Source organism: Pristis pectinata, chromosome 9 (genome assembly GCF_009764475.1).
Source record: "Pristis pectinata isolate sPriPec2 chromosome 9, sPriPec2.1.pri, whole genome shotgun sequence".
In the NCBI taxonomy this organism is placed as follows: domain Eukaryota; kingdom Metazoa; phylum Chordata; class Chondrichthyes; order Rhinopristiformes; family Pristidae; genus Pristis; species Pristis pectinata.
In genome coordinates this window covers 37127656-37146934 of record NC_067413.1, presented here as the reverse complement: position 1 = coordinate 37146934, position 19279 = coordinate 37127656, and the positions used below count along the sequence as shown (strand labels likewise).

Sequence of the window (19279 nt, the reverse complement as noted above, 5' to 3'; positions counted from 1 at the left end):
TGTTCTGATGGGACAGCTCTACCTGAACCATGCTGGGACCAGGGTCCCAGCAAATTGCATAACTAGGGCTGTGGATAGGGCTTTAAACTAAATAGCAGGGGGGGTGGGTTCAACAGATTGGTAAAGTATGGATAAATTGAAAAGGAAGGAGAGTACAGGAGAGGTTACTGAAGTCTCCAGAATAAAGAATAAGACAGGATGTTTAGAAAGGAATAAGAATTTAACTTCAGGCAAAATGGAGACAAATTTGAGAAGAAGGGTGGTGCCTACAGGACTGAAGGTGTTATGTTCGAATGCACACAGTATACGAAATAAGGTAGATGAGCTTATAGCACAGTTAGAAATTGGCAGGTATGATGTTGTGAGCATCACAGAGTCCTGGTTGACAGAAGATCATAGCTGGGAGCTAAACATCCAAGGATACACATCTCATCGAAAATACAAGCAGGTGGGCAGAGGGGCTCTGTTGGTAAAAAATGAAATCAAATCCTTAGCAAGAAGTGACATAGGATCAGAAGATGTAGAATTTTTGTGAGTAGAGTTAAGAAACTGTAAGGGTAAAAAGACCCTGATGGGAACTATACACAGGCCTCTGAATAGTAGCCAGGATGTGGGGTACAAATTACAAAAGGAGATAAAAAGAAAGGCATGTAAGAAGGGCAATGTTACGGTGGTCATGGGGTATTTCAATATGCAGGTAGATTGGGAAAATAAGGTTACCACTGGATCCCAAGAGAAGGAATTTGTATAAAGCTTATGAGATGGCTCTTTAGAGCAGCTTGTGGTCGAGCCCACTAGGGAAAAGGCAATTCTGGATTTGGCGTTGTGAAATGAACCAGATTTGATGAGGGAGCTTAAGGTAAAGAAACCCTTAGGAGGCAGTGATCATAGTATGATCAAATTTATCCTGCAGTTTGAGAGGGAGAAGCTAAAATCAGATGTATCGGTATTACAGTTAAGTAAAGGTAACTACAGAGGCATGAGGGAGGAGCTGATCAAAGTTGATTGGAAGGGGACTCTAGCAGGGATGATGGTAGAGCAGCAATGGCAGGAGTTTCTGGGAGTAATTCGGAAGACACAGAATCATTTCATCCCAAAGAAGAAGCAGCACTCTAAAGGGATGATGAAGCAACCGTGGCTGACAAGGGAAATCAAAGACTGCATAAAAGCAAAAGAGAGGGCATTCAATATTGCAAAATTTAGTGGGAAGCTGGAGGATTGGGAAGCTTTTAAAAACCAACAGAAGGCAACTAAAAAAGCAATAAGGGGAGAAATGATGAAATATGAAGGTAAGCTAGCCAATAATATAAAAGAGGATAGCATATTTTTTTCAGATATATAGAGTAAAAGAGAGGCAAGGGTGGACATCGGACTGCTGGAAAATGACTCTGGAGAGGTAGTAATGGGGAGCAGAGAAATGGCGGATGAACTGAATAATTATTTTGCGTCAGTCTTCCACAGTGAAGACACCAGCAACATGCTGGAAATTCGAGAGAGTCAGGGGGCAGAAGTGAGTGTAGTCGCTATTACTAAGGAGAAGGTGCTTGGGAAGCTGAAAGGTCTGAAGGTGGATAAGTCACCTGGACCAGATAGACTATACCCCAGGGTTCTGAAAGAGGTAGCTGAAGAGATTGTGGAGGCATTAGTAGTGATCTTTCAAGAATCACTAGATTCAGGAATGGTTCTGGAGGACTGGAAAATTGCAAGTGTCACTCCACTCTAAGAAGGGAGAAAGAAAAAAGGAAATTATAGGCCAGTTAGCCTGACTTCAGTGGTTGGGAAGATGTTAGTGTCCATTATTAAAGATGAGGTTTCGGGGTGTTTGGAAGCACATGATAAATAGGCCAAAGTCAGCATGGTTTCCTTAAGAGGAGATCTTGCCTGACGAATCTGTTGGAATTCTTTGAGGAAGTAACAGGCAGGATAGACCAAGGAGAGTCAGGAGATGTTGTTTACTCGGATTTTCAGAAGGCCCTTGACAAGGTGCTGCACATGAGGCTGCTAAACAAGGTAGGAGCCCATGGTATTACAGGAAAGGTACTAGCATGGATAGAAGATTGGCTGTCTGGCAGAAGGCAAAGAGTGGGAATAAAGGGGGCCTTTTCTGGTTGGCTGCTGGTGACTAGTCATGTTCCGCAGGGGTCGGTGTTGGGTCTGCTACTTTTCATGTTATATGTTAATGATCTGGATGATGGAATCAATGGCTTTGTGCCCAAGTTTGCGGATGATACGAAGATAGGTGGAGGGGCAGGTAGCATTGAGGAAGCAGGGAGTCTGCAGAAGGACTTGGACAGGTTGGGAGAATGGGCAAAGAAGTGGCAGATGGAATAGAGCACAGGGAAGTTGTATGGTCATGCACTTTGGTAGAAGGAATAAAGGTATAAACTATTCTCCAAATAGGGAGAGAATTCAGAAATCAGAGATGCAAAGGGACCTGGGGGTCCGAGTGCAGGATTCCCTGAAGGTTAACTTGCAGGTTGAGTTGATAGTAAGGAAGGAAAATGCAATGTTACCATTCATTTTGAGAGGACTAGAATATAAAGGCAAGGATATAATGCTGAGGCTTTATAAGGTGTTGGTCATTGGAGTAATGTGATCAGTTTTGGTCCTCATATTTAAGGAAGGATGTGCTGGTATTGGAGAGGGTCCAGAGGAGGTTTACGAGAATGATCCCGGGGATGAAAGGGTTAACGTATGAGGAGTATTTGATGCTCTGGGCCTGTACTCGCTGGAGTTTACAAGGATGAGGGGGATCTCATTGAAACCTACCAAACATTGAAAGACCTGGATAGAGTGGACGTGGAGAAGATGTTTGTGAGGAGGAATTTCTTTAGCCAGACGGTGGCAAATCTGTGGAATTCATTGCCACAGACGGCTGTGGAGGCCAAGTCATTGGGTATATTTAAAGTGGAGGTTGATAGGTTCTTGATTCGTAAGGTCATCAAAGGTTACGGGGAGAAGGCAGGAGAACGGGGTTGAGAGGAAAAAATAAATCAACCATGACTGAATGGCGGAGCAGACTCGATGGGCCGAATGGCCTAATTCTGCTCTTATGTCTTATGGTCTTATGGAAAGCTGTGTTAATAGGTGTAACAGTAAGTGAGCAACAGTTGATCAATACATAGCATACATATAATACTTCAATAATAAAGAATTAATCCATTGTTTATTGCAAATATATATCCCTTTAAGGTATGCAAAACCAACATGATAAGTCATCCAATCGTGTCCAACAAGAGAAGTTAAAGGTAGTACTAGGTCAAAAGAAAAGGCTGATAAAGTTGCCAATAAAACACAGTAAGCCTTTGAATTGGGGAAATTTCAGAATTCAGCAAAGGAGGATCAAGAAATTGATAAGGAAATGGAAAGTAGACTGTGCAAGTAATCTTGAGAGGAAAATTTAAACAAATACAGACTATAAAAGGAAAAGCTTATTGGACATTTATGTGAGTCCCTTAATGTCTAAGACAGGAGAAATAATATTAAGGAATAAAGAAATTAAATAAATTGTTTTGTGATTGTAATCACAGAAGAAGACACAGAAGACCTCACAGAAACACTGGTGCACAGGCGTGGAGTGAATGAGGAGCTGAGTGAAACTAGCAAGAGCAATAAATAATATTGGAGAAATTAATGGAACCAAAAGCCAATGTCCTGACGACCTGATGAACTGCATCCCAAAATTTTGAAAGGGACGGCTAAGAAGATAAAGGATGCACACAAGAAAATAGGAGCAGGAGTAGGCCACCAGGCCCCTCAACCCTGCCCTGCCATTCAATGTGATCATAGCTGATCTATGCTGGCCTCAACTCCTCTTCTGTACTAGTTCCCCATAACCCTCAGTTCCCCAATCTTTCAAATAGTTATCTACCTCCACCTTAAATGTATCTAATGATCTGGTCTCCACCATCCTCTGAGGAAGAGAATTCCAGAGATTCAGTAACTTCTGAGAGAAGAAATGTCAACACATGTCAGTTTTAAATGACTGGCGCCTTATTTTATAACTATGTCCCCTTGTTTGTGACTCTTCCCCTAGTGAAAACAAGCCAACATCAACCTTGTCAAGCCCCTTTAGGATCTTATATGTTTGAATAAGGTCACTTTATTCCACAAATTTTTAAAATAGTTCCCAAAGACTGGAATGTTTGAAATGTTAATTGGTAATTGATTTATTATTGTCACATGTAGCGGGATACAGTGAAAATATTTGTTTTGTATGTCATCCATACAGATCATTTCCAAAAATAAGTATGTCAAGGTAGTACAAAGGGAAAAGCAATAACAGAATGCAGAATATAGTGTTACAGTTACAAAGAAAGTGGAATGCAGGTAGACAATAAGGTGCAAGGGCCACAATGACATAGATTGAAAGTTCAAGAGTTCATCTTAATTGTACAAGAGGTCCATTTAAGAGTATTGTAGAAGCTGACCTTGAGCCTGGTGGTGCATGTTTTCAAGATTTAGTATCTTCCACCTGATGGAGGGGGGGAGAAGAGAGAATAACAGGGTGGGAGGGGTCTTTGATTATGTTGGCTGCTTTCCCGAGGTTGCAGGAAGTGTAGACAAGAGGGGAGGCTGGTTTTCATGATGGACTGAGCTGTGTCCACAACTCTGCAGTTCTTGTGGTCATGGGCAGAGCAATGTCACACCAAGCTGTGATGCATCTGGATAGGATGCTTTCTATGCTGCATCCATAAAAATTGGTGAACAGAGGGAGTGAAGAAACAATGACTTAGGGCAATTGAGCCTGACATCAGTAGTAGGGAAAATGCTTGAAACTATCATAAAGAATATGGTTGCACAGCAATTACAAAATAATATTAGGATTGGGCAGAGTGAACATGTACTAATGAAAAGAAAGTAGTGTTTGATGAACCTGTTAAGAGTTTTTTGAGACTATGACTATCAGTGAATGTGGTGTATTTGAACTTTCTAAAGCCTTTGATGAGGTGCCATGCAAGATGTTATTAAACAAAATTAGAGCACATGGGATTTTGAGTAATATACTGGTATGGACTGAGAATCAGTTAATGGACAGAGAACAGAGAATAAGAATGAACGGGTCATTTTCAGGTTTAAAGACTATGATTGGTAAAGTGCCAAAAGGATCAGTGCTGGGTCTCCAGCAGTTCAGTCTGTATCAATGATTTGGATGAGAGACCAAGTGTAATAAATCCAAGTTTGTTCATGATACTGTGGAGGATTCAGAGAGTCTTTGAGGAATTATAAACAAGCTAAGTGAACTGATAAGGGTATGGGAGATGGAATACAATGTGGAAAATATGTAGTCATCCACTTGGTGAGAGCTAGAAAAAGACCAATGCTGAGAGATTGAATGTTGTTGATGCTCAGCTGGACCTTCATGTCCTTTTTGAATCACTGAAAATTAATATGCAGGTAGAGCAAGCAATTAGGAAGGTAAACTGTTTATTGGCCTTTATTGAATTGAGTTCAATTTTAATTTTTCAATTGCTTCATTAACTTTTAGTAGTTTCGAATGACTCTGAATATTGACGACAGGGTGAGCCAGTGAGCATAGATTGCCTGACTGGCAAAGCTTTTAGCTACTGTTTTGTATGGGAGGCTTGCATTGCACAGGGCTCTGCACTGCATAGGGAGTTTCCACCAAGGAATAGACAGGTACTTGGATGCAAATTGATAATGGGGGAATTTGCAAAAGGTAAAAGTGTGCTTACCATGTAGGTCAGCTGTGATCACAGACATTTTACATTCTGACCCATTTTGATGCTGAGTGAGGGATAAATATTGGCCCAGACACCCAGGATTACTCTTTGGTTCTTCTTCCAAATAGTCATCATAGGATCTTTTATGGCTGCCACGTGTGAGTGAATGCAGGGTTTCAGTTTTAACAAGACTAGACCTCTGGCAATACCCTATCATGTTATACTACTTTGTTAGCCTAGGTTTTGCGCTGAAATCTCTGGAGTGAAACTTACCCACTGCCTTCTAACACAAAAGCAGCAGTGTTACCAACTAAGCTGTAGCTATAATGCAGAAAAATCAACAAGAATTGACTGAAAGGGTTATGAGAAAGGCTTGAAAGAAATGCATTCTATAACACCCTTCACAGCATAAACTGTCACACCTTACCTTGGAGCTAAACCTAAATCAACCCCAACTGTAATTTGTACTTGAGATTAGCATTGATCATATTTCTAACAAATTCTTTAAAAACATACCTTCCAATTTTAGTCTGTGTACCTATTTCTAGGTTCTCCTGTGTTCTGTACTATTTTCCACCTGAGACATGAGTTGGTGGTCACCATCAACATGTCTAACTCTTGCAATAGAGTGGTAGGCTTAGCAGAGTAGCTGGTGGTTGACGAGAGAGTGAAGTATCCATTGATGTTCTTTCCCCTCGTGAAACATTTCTCTTCCAAAAGACAACCTTCCCAAAAGAAGCTGTTGGAATATGTTCGATTGGATGTTGGTCTCCAATTCTGACAAAGAATTTGCAAACAAATCTTGTCTATAATTGGACTTTAGTGTGAACTATGCAGTTATACAGTTTTCTGTATACACACATACTAGTGATCAGCAATGTTCAGTATCCCCGTGTTAATAAATTATTGCTTTAAAATGTAGAAAACTGGTAGTCTCATTTATTGGTTCACAGCGCCATCTAATGATCTCACAAAATAGTTCAGCAAATATATTTGTTAACATCACATTAATTTAGAGAAAACGTTCTGAATGTTTGTACTTTCACTGATACAATAAAATAATTACACAGAATGAGCAAGAAACTTGCAGAAGGAGTGGGATATTGTAATCCATCAGCAGAATTCTTGGCAAATCTGGACACAGCCTGGCTGTGGGTTAGGTAGGTAGTAATGCTGTTGTTACTGAAATGAGAAGAATTTGATTTTAGGCAGTGTCTTGTTGTGAAAGCATTACCTGAAAAGAACAATTCTCAAGGGAAATTAAATAAATATACCTGAAAAGGAGAGTCCTGCAGGGCAATATGGATTGTACCAAGTCGTATACATCTTTCAACTAACCAATGCAGAGCAAATGGCTGAATGTCCTCTTCCTATGGTGTAGATATTCTACAGTTCTGAGGGTGGGTGGTGCTGCCTGGGGAAGGAAGAAGTGGCAGACATTGTAGATGAAAAATGTAACATTCAAAAGTCTGCAAGAATTTCAGTCTCTAAATTGGATGAGACCATATATGGAGATAAAATGACAAAGGTTAAACTGAGAAAGCAAGAATGATGGAATATTGAAGAGATATAACATACATCAGGAGGAAAATGAACATTGCAATCACAGCAAACATTAGATTGTTTATCGAATGTGATTGGCCCGATCAAGCGCAATGTCCCCATTCCCAATAGTTGACTACCTATCTTAAATTACAGACTTATTTCAGCTCCTATTGTAAATGGTCATCCCTCCGCAAGAATTGTAATCAGTTTAATCCTCCTCAGTAAAATCGTCACTGTCCTCTTTGTCCTTAGAACGCTCCTCCATTTTTTCGCCAAAGTCACTGAACCATTCAAACTTAAGCCCAATTTCCAAACTAATCTGGCTCGAATCTCAAGGTAAAAGCAGAAAATGCGCAGTAAGCCAGGCAGCATCTTTGGAGATAAAGAAACAGAGTCAATGATTCAAGTTTCTGGCCTATCGTCAGGAAATGGGAAAATTTAACTGTACTTCTCTCTCCGCCGATGCTGTCGGACCCACTGAGTATTTCCAGCATTTCCTAATTTTAGTTCAGATTTACTCCATTGCAGTTTTGTTTTTGCTTTTCCCATGAAAGCACGAGATATTAAGCGATTAAAGGAGTAACAGTGCATCGTAACAGTGGGTTACGATGGGAAAACCGAGGGGGAAAAAATGGAATTCCGGTTGGCTTTGCATCTGCTGCTCCACTGCAAGTTTGCTGCTGATGCCTCAGTTGTTGTTGCTGCTGCTGCTGCCTCAGTTGTTGTTGCTGCTGCTGCTGCCGCCTCAGTTGTTGTTGCTGCTGCTGCTGCCGCCTCAGTTGTTGTTGCTGCTGCTGCCTCAGTTGTTGTTGCTGCTGCTGCCTCAGTTGTTGTTGTTGCTGCTGCTGCCTCAGTTGTTGTTGCTGCTGCTGCCTCAGTTGTTACTGCTACTGTTGCTGCTGCTGCTGCCTCAGTTGTTACTGCTACTGTTGCTGCTGCTGCCTCAGTTATTACTGCTACTGTTGCTGCTGCTGCTGCCTCAGTTGTTACTGCTACTGTTGCTGCTGCTGCTGCTGCTGCTGCCTCAGTTGTTACTGCTACTGTTGCTGCTGCTGCTGCCTCAGTTGTTGTTGTTGCTGCTGCTGCTGCTGCCTCAGTTGTTGCTGCTGCCGTTGCCGCCTCAGTTGTTGTTGTCTTGCGCAGACTCGGGATCTCGCGACATTTTCCGACAGATTCCGCGCATGCGCCGGGCGTCCTGGTAACCGGAGTGGCCGCAGGTGAGCGTCTGGTTGCTGTTGAATGGGTCTGGGGTCGGTGGGCCGGCACCAGCACCCCAACCTCCCCCCGTCGTTCCCCCTTCACCAACCCCCTACCGACCCCTTCGCCTCTTCCCCAACCCACCCCCCTCGCCTCTCCCCAACCCCCCATTATCCTCCCCTGCCCCCTTCGCCTCTCTGCTTCCCCTCCCCCCTCCCCGCTCCCCCTCCCTAACCCATCATCCCCCTTCCCTTACCCATTCCCCTTCCCCAACCCCCCCATTATCCTCCCCTTCCCCTACCCACTCCCCCCCCTTCACCTCTCAGCTTCCCCTGCCCCTCTCTGCTCCCCAATCCCTTTTACAGAGCACATTTTTTTCATTTAAATTGTTTTAAAAGTATTTTTGGTGCCCTTTCTTCATCCATTCCATTTTGGCTTGTTACTAAAAAAAAGGCCTGTGTTAAAATTAGGGTGGCAGCTGATGTTCCTTGAATTTGCGCAGAGAATCCCTGGTTCAATCCTTACTCTTGTGCTGCCTGCATGGAGTTTGCTTATTCTCCCTGTGACTGGGTGCATTTCCTCCCAGACCCCAAAGATATGGCCACTCTAAATTGACCCTAGTATGCAGGTGAATGATAGAATCTGGCAAGAGTTGACGAGAATGTGGAGAGAATAACAAAAACAGGGTTAATGAAGGATTAGTGTAAATATGTGGTTGGTGGTACAGATTTGATAGGGCCTGTTTCTATGCTGTAAATCCCTATGGTTCTCTGACTTCTGTTGGTCCAAAGACAGCAGATATCCTGAACAGTTCCACTGTCAGTTAGTTTTGTTCATTGGGTAAACCTGGCAGAAATGTTCCTGAGAAGGTGGAGGCATCTCTCCAACTAGCTTCCTACAAATGTCCTGAGTGAGACCAGGCTGCCCAAGCCAAGCTCTGGAATCTGATTTGAGGTGTTGGGTTTGAGTGAGGAATCAAAATATTATCAGTCCTCTAGCTCGGCTTGGTTTTGGCTAAGCTAGCTCTTTGTAAGTAATTGCAGTAAGGCTCAGTACTGTGGGATATGATAAGGGCAGATTGATCTTGCAGCTGGGAGCATGCAAATAGCATGGGACATTGTTCTTGTTTCACTATCAAACCTGGCTACCTGATCTGAGTCTGACAGGACCCAACCACATGTGTTGGCTTCAGTTGGACATCAAAAGACTGAGTCCCTAAGCTTGAGTTATGTCTAGATTGGCTGTGTTAGACCTCCCAGTTCTCTACACAAATTCCAAGTAAGCCAGTTGCTGATCTATTACCTCTCATCATTAGCAAAGGCTCAGGGAGTGTAGTTAGCAGTATTATTGAGCCACAAGTTACTCACCAGTATCTCATCATTGCTGTGCTTGAATTTAGCATTTTGTATTTGAAAGTATGTTTGTAAGAATAGGAATGTGTATACCTTGCACATAGATGTTCCTTTTGTAAATCAGTGCTATCACAAATCCATCAATTTAAGAGATCAGCTTGTATATTATTTAAAACTGAATACTTAAATTGTTGTTGTTCCTTTAAGTTAAAATATATTGTTCTTTTGTTCATTCCATGTATTAATATTAAAAGCTCCAATGGTAATTTCTAACCAAATGGACTAATACAGGTGGAACATTAAAGGGGGGGGTAAATAAGAGGTGAAAATTCTGTACAGTATTTTTATTTAATAGAATTGCAGTGTTAATTGCAGTATAACAGCTGTGATGCCATTCTTTAAATGTTTTTATATAATGTCTTTGCAACTTATTTATATCATAGAACATAACAGCACGGTACAGGCCCTTCGGCCCACAATGTTGTGCTGACATTTTATCCTGCTCTAAGATCTATCTAGCCCTTCCCTCCCACATAGCCCTCCATTTTTCTGTCATTCATGTGGCTATCTAAGAGTCTCTTAAATGTCCTGAATGTATCTGCTTCTACTACCTCTGCCAGCAGTGCGTTCCACATGCCCACCACTCTCTGTGTAAAAAAAACCTTACCTCTGACATCCCCCTATACCTTCCTCCAGTCACCTTAAAGTTATGCTCCTAGTGTTAGCCATTTTCGCCTGAGAAAAAACCTCTGACTGTCCACTCGATCTGTGCCTCTTATCATTTTGTACACTGCTATCAAGTCACCTCTCAACCTCCTTCGCTCCAAAGAGAAAAGCCCTAGCTCGCTCAATCTATGTTCATAAGATATGCTCTCCAATCTAGGCAGCATCCTGGTAAATCTCCTCTGCACCCTCTCTAAAGCTTCCACATCCTTCCTATTAATGAGGCAACCAGAACGGAACACAGTACTGCAAGTGTGGTCTAACCAGAGTTTTAGAGCTGTGACATTACCTGGCAGCTCTTGAACTCAATACCCCGACTAATGAAGGCCAATACACCTTCTTAACAACCCTATCAACCTGCGCAGCAACCTTGAGGGATTTATGGATTTGGACCCCAAGATCCCTCTGTTCCTCCACACTGCAAAGAGTCCTATGATTAACCTTGTATTTTGCCTTCAAATTCAATCTTCCAAAGTTTATCACTTCACACTTTTCCGGGTTGAATTCTATCAGGCCATCACTATCTTTACAATTTTTTAAAGATCCTCTCAGCCCTACAGAACTTTTACTCATATGTTGAACTGGTTGGTTTAGGAGTAATTGAAACCCTCATTTGTTTGGAGTAATAATTGGAAGCTATTTTTATTGGTGTTGGAAGTTAGTACAACTCTGCCAGAATGTCGTATATGTTACCACATCTCCACAATGGTTGGCAAGTTGACCAGGCCATTCTGTCAGAGGAAGATCGTGTTGTCGTCATTCGTTTTGGTCACGACTGGGATCCAACTTGTATGAAGATGGATGAGGTGTTGTACAGTATTGCTGAAAAGGTGAGCCTTTGAAAATATCAAGGAATGCAGCAAGATTTTGTATCAATATTATTTAAATAGAATACCAGAATAATGATCAGCCATGGGTTCCTTTTCATGTAATCAGAGTATAGGGCGAAGTTACTAGACCAGTGTTCAAAGGCTAGACTGTTGATCTGGAGACACTGGTTCAAATCTCACCAAGGCAACTGGGGGATTTAAATTCAAATAATTAGGTAAACTGGTAATAAAAATACATGAGCAAAAAACAAAGTGCTGGAGGAAATCAGCAAGTCAGGCAGCATCTATAGAAGGAAATGAACAGTTCAGATGGTCTCGACCCAAAATGTCGACAGTCCATTTCCCTCTATAGGTGCTGCCTGACACACTGAGTTCCTCCAGCAGATTTTTGCTCCAGATTCCAGCATCTCTTGTGTCTCCAATAAAAATCTTTTATCAGTGACTACCATGAAACTACAGAGATATCCTAAAAAAAACCTTTGATATGTTAATCTCCTTTGGTAAAGAAAATCTACCATCTTTACTCTTTGGCAGACTTGCAACTGCAGATCCACCAGTGTGGTTGACTTGTAAAGCTCTTCTGAAATGTCTGAAACAATTAGGAATGGATAGTAAATACAAATTTTGGAAAAAAAAAGCATATCCTTTTATCTTTTGAATTTATTTTTTTTGATGGTATGTAAATTAACCAATCCTCATTTTGCCCGAATTTGCAATGAACAGCTAGAAATAGTCTTACTGATTCTCCACATTGATTTGTTGAAGTCATGGGCAATCATATTTTACAGCTCCCTCTAATTTTTTTTTCCAATCCATCAGGAAAATATTCTGGTTTCCATTTACTTCTTCCCACCTTGAGGCGCTGAGTATTCAAATGTCATCACATGTACACCCACTGCACCCTGCTTTTGTTAAAATCAGTATCAAGCTATCCTTTACAGTCTTGACTTTAAATATTGCATAACTTTCAGGAAAAAAATCATGAAAAACATAATTACTTCTTGGAGATGGTGCCAACTTATTAGATCTCTTTTTAAAAAGCTTTAATAAAATTGAAATCAACATTTTTTGGCTTTGCTTTATCATATTAACTCTTAAGAAGCCCAGTTTTTGATTCCTGGAAAATAATCAATTTATTTCATATAATATAAAATCTGTAATCAATGTTGTTTTTTAGGTGAAAAATTTTGCTGTTATTTATCTTGTGGATATCACCGAGGTACCAGACTTCAACAAGATGTACGAGTTATATGATCCATGCACTGTTATGTTTTTCTTCCGGTATGTAAAATCACAGTTCTAGATCAGTATAACACAAATAAGTCACAACCTTTAAAACACCTGTTATAAGATTTGTAGCTTTGGTAATTGAATAGAGTAAGTTCTGCAGTTTGTAAAGAAGAGTAATATTGCTTACATCAAACATTTCCAAGTCTGGTGCTCCACTGGTCTAGTTTGTGATTACAATACAGCTTCCTAAGTTTCCAGAAGGTAGAAAATCCCCAAATGAAGCGGTTTACATCAGCTTTGCACTGAATGTAATATTCTGGTGCATTGCTGTGCTGTCTGAGTTTAAAAAATGCAAATCAGATAGGTTGCTTGTTCAGAACTTGGTGTTCTTCCCTTTATTCCTTTGCTATTTTCCAACTTGACAATTGTATTCATAGTCAGGCTGTATTCTTTTTAAATATAGTCTATGTCAAATCAGTGTTGTAGGGACTGAACTCAGTTGGGTACATTACAACCTTAAATACAACAGGTAGCTTGGTTGCCCTCAGCACTGAAGAACTGTTTCACCCCTGGTTAATGTATGCCTTCTGCTGTGTCAGTAAAGGAGTTCGTCCAGCATTTTATTTGTTGCTGTTTTCCTTCACTATTTACTAAACACCTTTTTGCCCATTCATCTTTCAATACCTTTTTTCAATAATTGGTTTTACTGTGGGCATTGACATCTCTCTCAATTACTCCTGATAAAACACCAGTGAGTGATCTGATAGGTTGTTGACTGTACTACCAGCTGATCAACATTCTTGGTGCACAGACTTTTTTCCCCATATTTCTGTTACCTGCAGGCACCATAAGAAATGTGTGCAGGAAGAGGCCATGCGACCCCCTTGAACTTACTCCACCATTCAATGAGCTCCTGGTTACTACCTCAATCACTACTTACCTCCCCTATCCCCATATCTTCTTTAATATCCAAAATGCAGTCAATGACTGAGCCTCTGCAGCCCATTGCGAGAGAGTTTTCTGAAGATTCGCCATCCTCTGATGTTTTTCCTCATTTCAGTTCTAAATGGATACCCCAATTTTCTTTTACCTCAGCTGATGGTTCCTTGGGAAGGATTTATATACTCAATATTTTCTTCCAGCAGGTTAATACACAACTTGTATTTCTGCACTGCTAGCTTCTGTTGATTCATGATAGTGTGGGTATTATATACAGTCTGTCCCCGGGTTACGAACACCCACCTTATGGACATCCCATACTTGAGAACGAGCTCCCATAATAATATTACATTCAAAAATCCAACCTATCTACACACATTTGTTCTCCACTGTTCTTTCTTATCAGTCTTCTGTGCTTTTGATGCTATTCATTACAAACTGTGGAGGTATGGTTACCATATCAAGTGATTTTTGTGTGTTTTCCGACTTATGGACAAAATTGACTTACAGACATCTGTAAAAACAGAACCTGTTTGTTACCCAGGGATGGCCTGAAACTCTTTTCACCAATTCAAGGGTTGACTTCTAAAAGGACCAGGTGGCAATTTGAGGATGTGACTATTCACATGATAGCAGTTTTAGGATGTGACTTGCTGTAAATGTGACTATTCCAGAGAAGGAAGAAAATTCTGTAAGATCAGAAGCTGACTAGAAGTCTTATGCTAGATATTCAGACTAATTATAATCAGTTCACTAGAACTGTTAACAAAAGGTGGTACTAACCTTTAGTTTTCAGTGAACTTACCCGAGTACTAGCAGTTAAGATCATGCTATGTTCAGGACAAGGAGAGAAACTAAAGAACTAGTATTGTAAAGTAAACTTGCTGTGACCCACTATCACAGGACATTGTGCTGTGGTAAATTACTCATCCCATTCATCTGGTTTGAATACTGAAGGACATTTGCTGGTGGCAAGCCAGATTCTTGTTTTTGAACATACAGTATAATGTAAGAGGGTGGGTTATTATTCCATAGTAGTGTTGACTGATGAAGAATTATTAGCATCTTCACTAATACACTGCTCCATGTAGATTTATGGTTTTTACTGTCAGAAGAAACAGTTTACCTTAAGTTTTTCTTCAGATGTTTGGGTTTTGTCTTAATTTTTTTAGATGAATAATAAAATTGCTTTCTTGCCAGTTATTGTTGACTGTAATATGATTGAAATTGTTTGCTGCAGTGGCCAATTCTCCTACTGGATGGCACTGTACCAAAATCTCTGCGGCACATTTAAAGGTCGATTAGCACTGATGCTTTTTGGAACACACCACTCAGTGTGACAAATCAGCTATTCAGGTTGCTCCAAAGGAAAATATCGTAAGTCAGGAACAACAATTTTGTTAAAAAAAAAACAATAATGTAATTGTGGTGTTGCATTACATGATAACATTTTAAAAGTATCTGGATGAGAAATTGAATTGCCAAGGCATAGAAGGCTCTGGACCAATTGCTGGTGAATGGAATTGTGTAGATGGGTACTTGAGGGCCTGTTTCTGTGCAGCATGAGTCTAAAAAGGCTGGACATCTGTCCTCCCAGTCACCACCTACATTTGTGAATGCATAGCATGTTCTGATCTACTTTAGAAGAAATAAGGTCCAGGGTTTGAGGCAAGATGCTTGCATTCACTGCTGACTTCCAAGAAAGTTCATAAATATCATGTGTATATCCCCTAGCAGAAACTTTAGGGTGAAGCTGGTTGGATCCACCATGGCATGGCCATATATCAGGCAGTGCCTTCTGTGCCATATTGGGATCAGATGGTGGTAGAATGAATTCCAACCTAAAAAAAATACTGGAAATATACTTTGACTGGCAGAGCCATGGCCCCCTGGCTTAGCTGGCTGAAATTCAAAAGACTAAAAAAAACTATTCAAACTAGTAAAAGCATTCATAAGAATGTATAAAATCTTTAAATCCAAACAATTTTAAGATATCTAATTGCTTAATGTGTTAGTCTCCTTCTATTGAAGTTGATGGAGAAGCAAACCTCAAGGAGAGTTCAGACTGTCAGTATAGGGCAAAAGGCCCAAGTTGCTCCTTCTACCATGAGTCCAGTGTTGTAATATTAGAGTCATAGAGTTATACAGCATGGAAACAGGCCCTTCGGCTCAAATTGTTCATGCTGACTAAGGTCCCTTCCTGAGCTAGTCCCATTTGGCCCATATCCTTCTAAACCTTTCCTATCCACGTACCTGTTCAAATACCTTTTAAATGTAATTGTACCCACTTCCTCTGGCAGCTCTTTCCATGCACCTACCACCCTCTGTGAGAAAAACTTGCTCCTCAGGTCCCCTTTAAGTCTTTCCCTTCTCACCTTAAACCTTTGCCCTCTAGTTTTAGACTTCCCTACCCTGGGGAAAAAAGAGACTGTGACCATTCACCTTATCTATGCTACTCATATTTTTCTAAACACCTATAAGGTGACGCCTCAGCCTCCTTCACTCTAGGGAAAACAGTCCCAGTCTATCCAGTCTCTCCTTATAACTCAGGGAAAGATCATCAATAAACGGCTTCCTGCAACTTAAGAATTTGGATGTTCCCATGTTGATCCCAAAGTTGTGAGTGGAGGGAAATCTCAGCTGTAACACAGGAACTGCTGACATTTGCCTTCAAAAGCAGAATTATTTTTCATTATTGTCCTGCCATGTTAGTTCTGTGTTAAGGCACTGATGCCAGTAGAGGGCACACTTGGCACAAGTTCCAGTTGCGTGGCGATCCTGCTTTGCAGCTGGTCAGAGAGCAGTCTATGATTACTGGTCCTCTAGTTTTCTATTTCACTCTCACATGGAAGCACATGGCTGTGGTTCAGCACTCGTACATCATGCTGGTTAATTTACTGTTCAACAAGGAGAGTACTATCTACTTGTAACATGCAAATGAGAATCAGATACTTGGAAGACATCCTGAGAGCTAAATTTAAAATTTTTTGTTAATTTATTTCAGTGCTATGCTATTCCAGAGCTTAATCTTTGTCTCAGTCCTGACATATTGAGCAACTCAAATGACACTTCGTGACAATTTTTATTGTTAATTATAGTGCAAGGGTATTAAAACAAGCTTTAATTTTGTTTTTTGTCATCTCCTGCAACCTTTAAATCCTTTGTAGCTCCACATACTGGACACACCAGTACTTTGCCCAAGTGACTTTTGGAAGTTCTAATGCAGCCAAACTCTGTGTTTATCCTACATTCACACGTGCATTTCCAGTAAGCTAAATGGACAGTCATCACAAGTGGAACCTAAGCTGTTTCTCCCTTGACCTGGGGGTAGTAAATAAAAATACAGTGCTTAGAGCATTGCCTGGGCTGAGATTTTCAAACCCTATACTTCGATTCAAATGTGGATTAGTCTGGTCTGTGCACTGTTAGTGGATTGTCAGAGCACTTGTAGCTCATTTTAGTAACTGGAGAATTTAAAGAAATTAAAGCAGTGATTTGCTTTTCTGTCAAAAACTTGGAACAGCAGAAAGCCTTTTCTTTTAATTTTTCCTTGCCTAATTTTTGCTCTTTTCAGAAACAAGCACATCATGATTGACTTGGGTACTGGCAACAACAACAAAATTAATTGGCCGATGGAAGACAAGCAGGAGATGATTGATATTGTTGAAACAGTTTACAGAGGAGCTCGCAAGGGACGGGGTCTTGTGGTATCTCCAAAAGACTACTCCACAAAATACAGATATTGAGGTGTTGTGCAAGCACAGTCAAACAATTTGCCATATACTTCACCCTGGATTATTACCATTGTAAATAAAACACCAGCCTTCAACTTCGTTTCTGTTTAGACATTTGCACTGGATACCCTCATTATTTTATATTGTCTAATGCATAACATGTATTCTATAAATGAATGGAGAATTGTGTTTTACGGCTGTTTTCTGTCGTCCTTAAAAGACACGTTGGATTATTTGCCATCCTAGCTTTTCATGGATATCTGTGACCTAACTTTGGCAATAAATTATATTTTTAATTTAATGATTTGAATAGCTGAATCATTACAGTTTGTGCCTTTTTGACATCCAAGTAAATATAAAAGAACAGTTCATGACCAATGGGAGGAGTTTATAATATTGCTCTTAGCCTGATTGGAAAGGCATAAGTCATCATTTCTATTCCCAACAGCCATTATATATTGTATGTGTTTACAAGCCAAGTATTTTTTTTGTTATCTGCCACATGGTAGCTGGCTTTCTGAAGAAATAAATTATAAATGATCTCAGAATAAAAGTAATGTTTTTATTAGTATCATTTGCTCTGTAGTTCTGTTGTTTGTAGAGCCAAAAACGAATCTCATCAAAAAGTTATGGTAGGATTAGGAAAAAAACAGTGTAGTTGTTATAAATGTTGACATGTAATTATATCAAAAATTACATCCTTTAGTTTAATGAATATATCAAGCATAGAATATGTAATGTTAATTTTCTCCTTAAAACTGCATACCCAACACTTTTTTTGCAATGGGCATTTCTAGATATATATAATGCAGACACACGTCATTGCAAAATTATACAATGGTTCTAACAATCTCAAGATATATTTTCTGTAATGAGAGAATTTTACTGGAAAGACAAAGTTATCTAGTGAAGTTGGTCAGGTCCACAGTCACTATGAAATGCCTAATTGCAACCAGTCACAATTTGTTGTCAAATTGTGTCTTTTTTTTTCAAAATGAAAGTGGTATGACAACAGATTAGATGTACCTTGTCTAAACTGAACATTCAATGAGTTACTGGGAATATAATGCTGAAGGTAAATGGGTCTGACAGTTGCTTTGGCAAGAGAAACCGAGTTAATGTTTCAGGTCAATGACCTTTTGAAAAGTTTCTGACAAAGGTTGTCACACTGAAATGTCAATTCTCCACAGATGCTGACAGCATCTATTATTAATAATTTTCAGATTTCCAGCATCTGCAGTACCTGGTTTATCTCTTTGCTAGGGTCTTTCAACTGCTTAATTTGGCAACTAAATGTTTAGGCTTGATCAAAGTGATAACATTTTTGAAATCTAAACATGGTGGTTTATTGGTGATTCATCATCCCCTGTGAACCCCAACTTGTTCTTTTAACAATTCATCTGTCAATTGGAAGCTTGTTTCCTGAAGGTCAAAACTCTGAAGTGCCTGTATAAAAGTAGTGACAAATATTGTCACTTACAGCACAGATGTACACATCACCAAGAAGTATTCTTGACTACTTAGAAAGCAAAAGCACTGAATTTTTGTCAAAGTAATTGTGTGACTCTCTGTTAATCACCTTTAGTGTTACTAGATCACTTTGTTTGCCTGTTGTCTCATAAAAGGAAATGTATCTTGGAGTTGTTGGAACCAATATACATTTTTGTAGTCATGTATGGGTCCTCCCCGGGTTATGAACACCCAACTTATTGGCACCCCGTGTATATGAATGACCATTTGGGAGGCTGGTGGGATGAATGGGAATGGATTTCACACAGTAAAATGCCCTTCTTCACATGACAGGAGCAAGGATAATGAACAGTTTAAAACAGGAAAGAATTGAATGGCATACAATGAATCAATGCCTCTTTACTACTTTCCCTGATGAAATTTCTGGATTCAAACATCGCTTCCTGTTATTATACTATCAAGCATACAGCTGCCATCAGATGGCAGCGTTTTTAAAAATTAAATTTGGAAAATTAAATTGAATTCCAAAAAGAGATAAGCTAATGTGGACATGTAAAAATTGTGGACTTCAAAGG

At 40.1% G+C, this 19279-nt stretch overlaps 1 protein-coding gene across 3 annotated transcripts; it reads left to right on the top strand.

Moving 5' to 3' along the window:
- Nucleotides 1-8361: 8361 nt before the first annotated feature.
- On the top strand, nucleotides 8362-17776 carry txnl4a (thioredoxin-like 4A). 3 transcript variants are annotated; one of them, XM_052023384.1, is made up of 4 exons: nucleotides 8362-8446; nucleotides 11160-11331; nucleotides 12509-12612; nucleotides 17075-17776. In XM_052023384.1, the coding sequence occupies exons 2-4, from the start codon at nucleotides 11179-11181 to the stop codon at nucleotides 17244-17246; spliced, it is 429 nt and encodes a 142-aa protein (XP_051879344.1). In that variant the 5' UTR covers nucleotides 8362-8446; nucleotides 11160-11178; the 3' UTR covers nucleotides 17247-17776. The 3 variants fall into 3 exon arrangements, with proteins under 3 accessions (XP_051879344.1, XP_051879345.1, XP_051879343.1); XM_052023385.1 differs by lacking the exon at nucleotides 17075-17776 and adding an exon at nucleotides 14741-15127 and having other exon boundaries at nucleotides 8417-8446; nucleotides 11096-11331; XM_052023383.1 differs by lacking the exon at nucleotides 8362-8446 and having other exon boundaries at nucleotides 11096-11331.
- The last annotated feature ends 1503 nt before the right edge of the window (nucleotides 17777-19279 follow it).

Excerpts from the sequence above, each read along its gene's own strand:
- txnl4a (XM_052023384.1), top strand. The coding sequence starts at position 11,179 with ATGTCGTATATGTTACCACATCTCCACAATGGTTGGCAAGTTGACCAG. Across the intron at positions 11,332-12,508 it reads TGTACAGTATTGCTGAAAAG|GTGAAAAATTTTGCTGTTAT; the intron begins GTGAGCCTTTGA and ends GTTGTTTTTTAG. Across the intron at positions 12,613-17,074 it reads ACTGTTATGTTTTTCTTCCG|AAACAAGCACATCATGATTG; the intron begins GTATGTAAAATC and ends TGCTCTTTTCAG.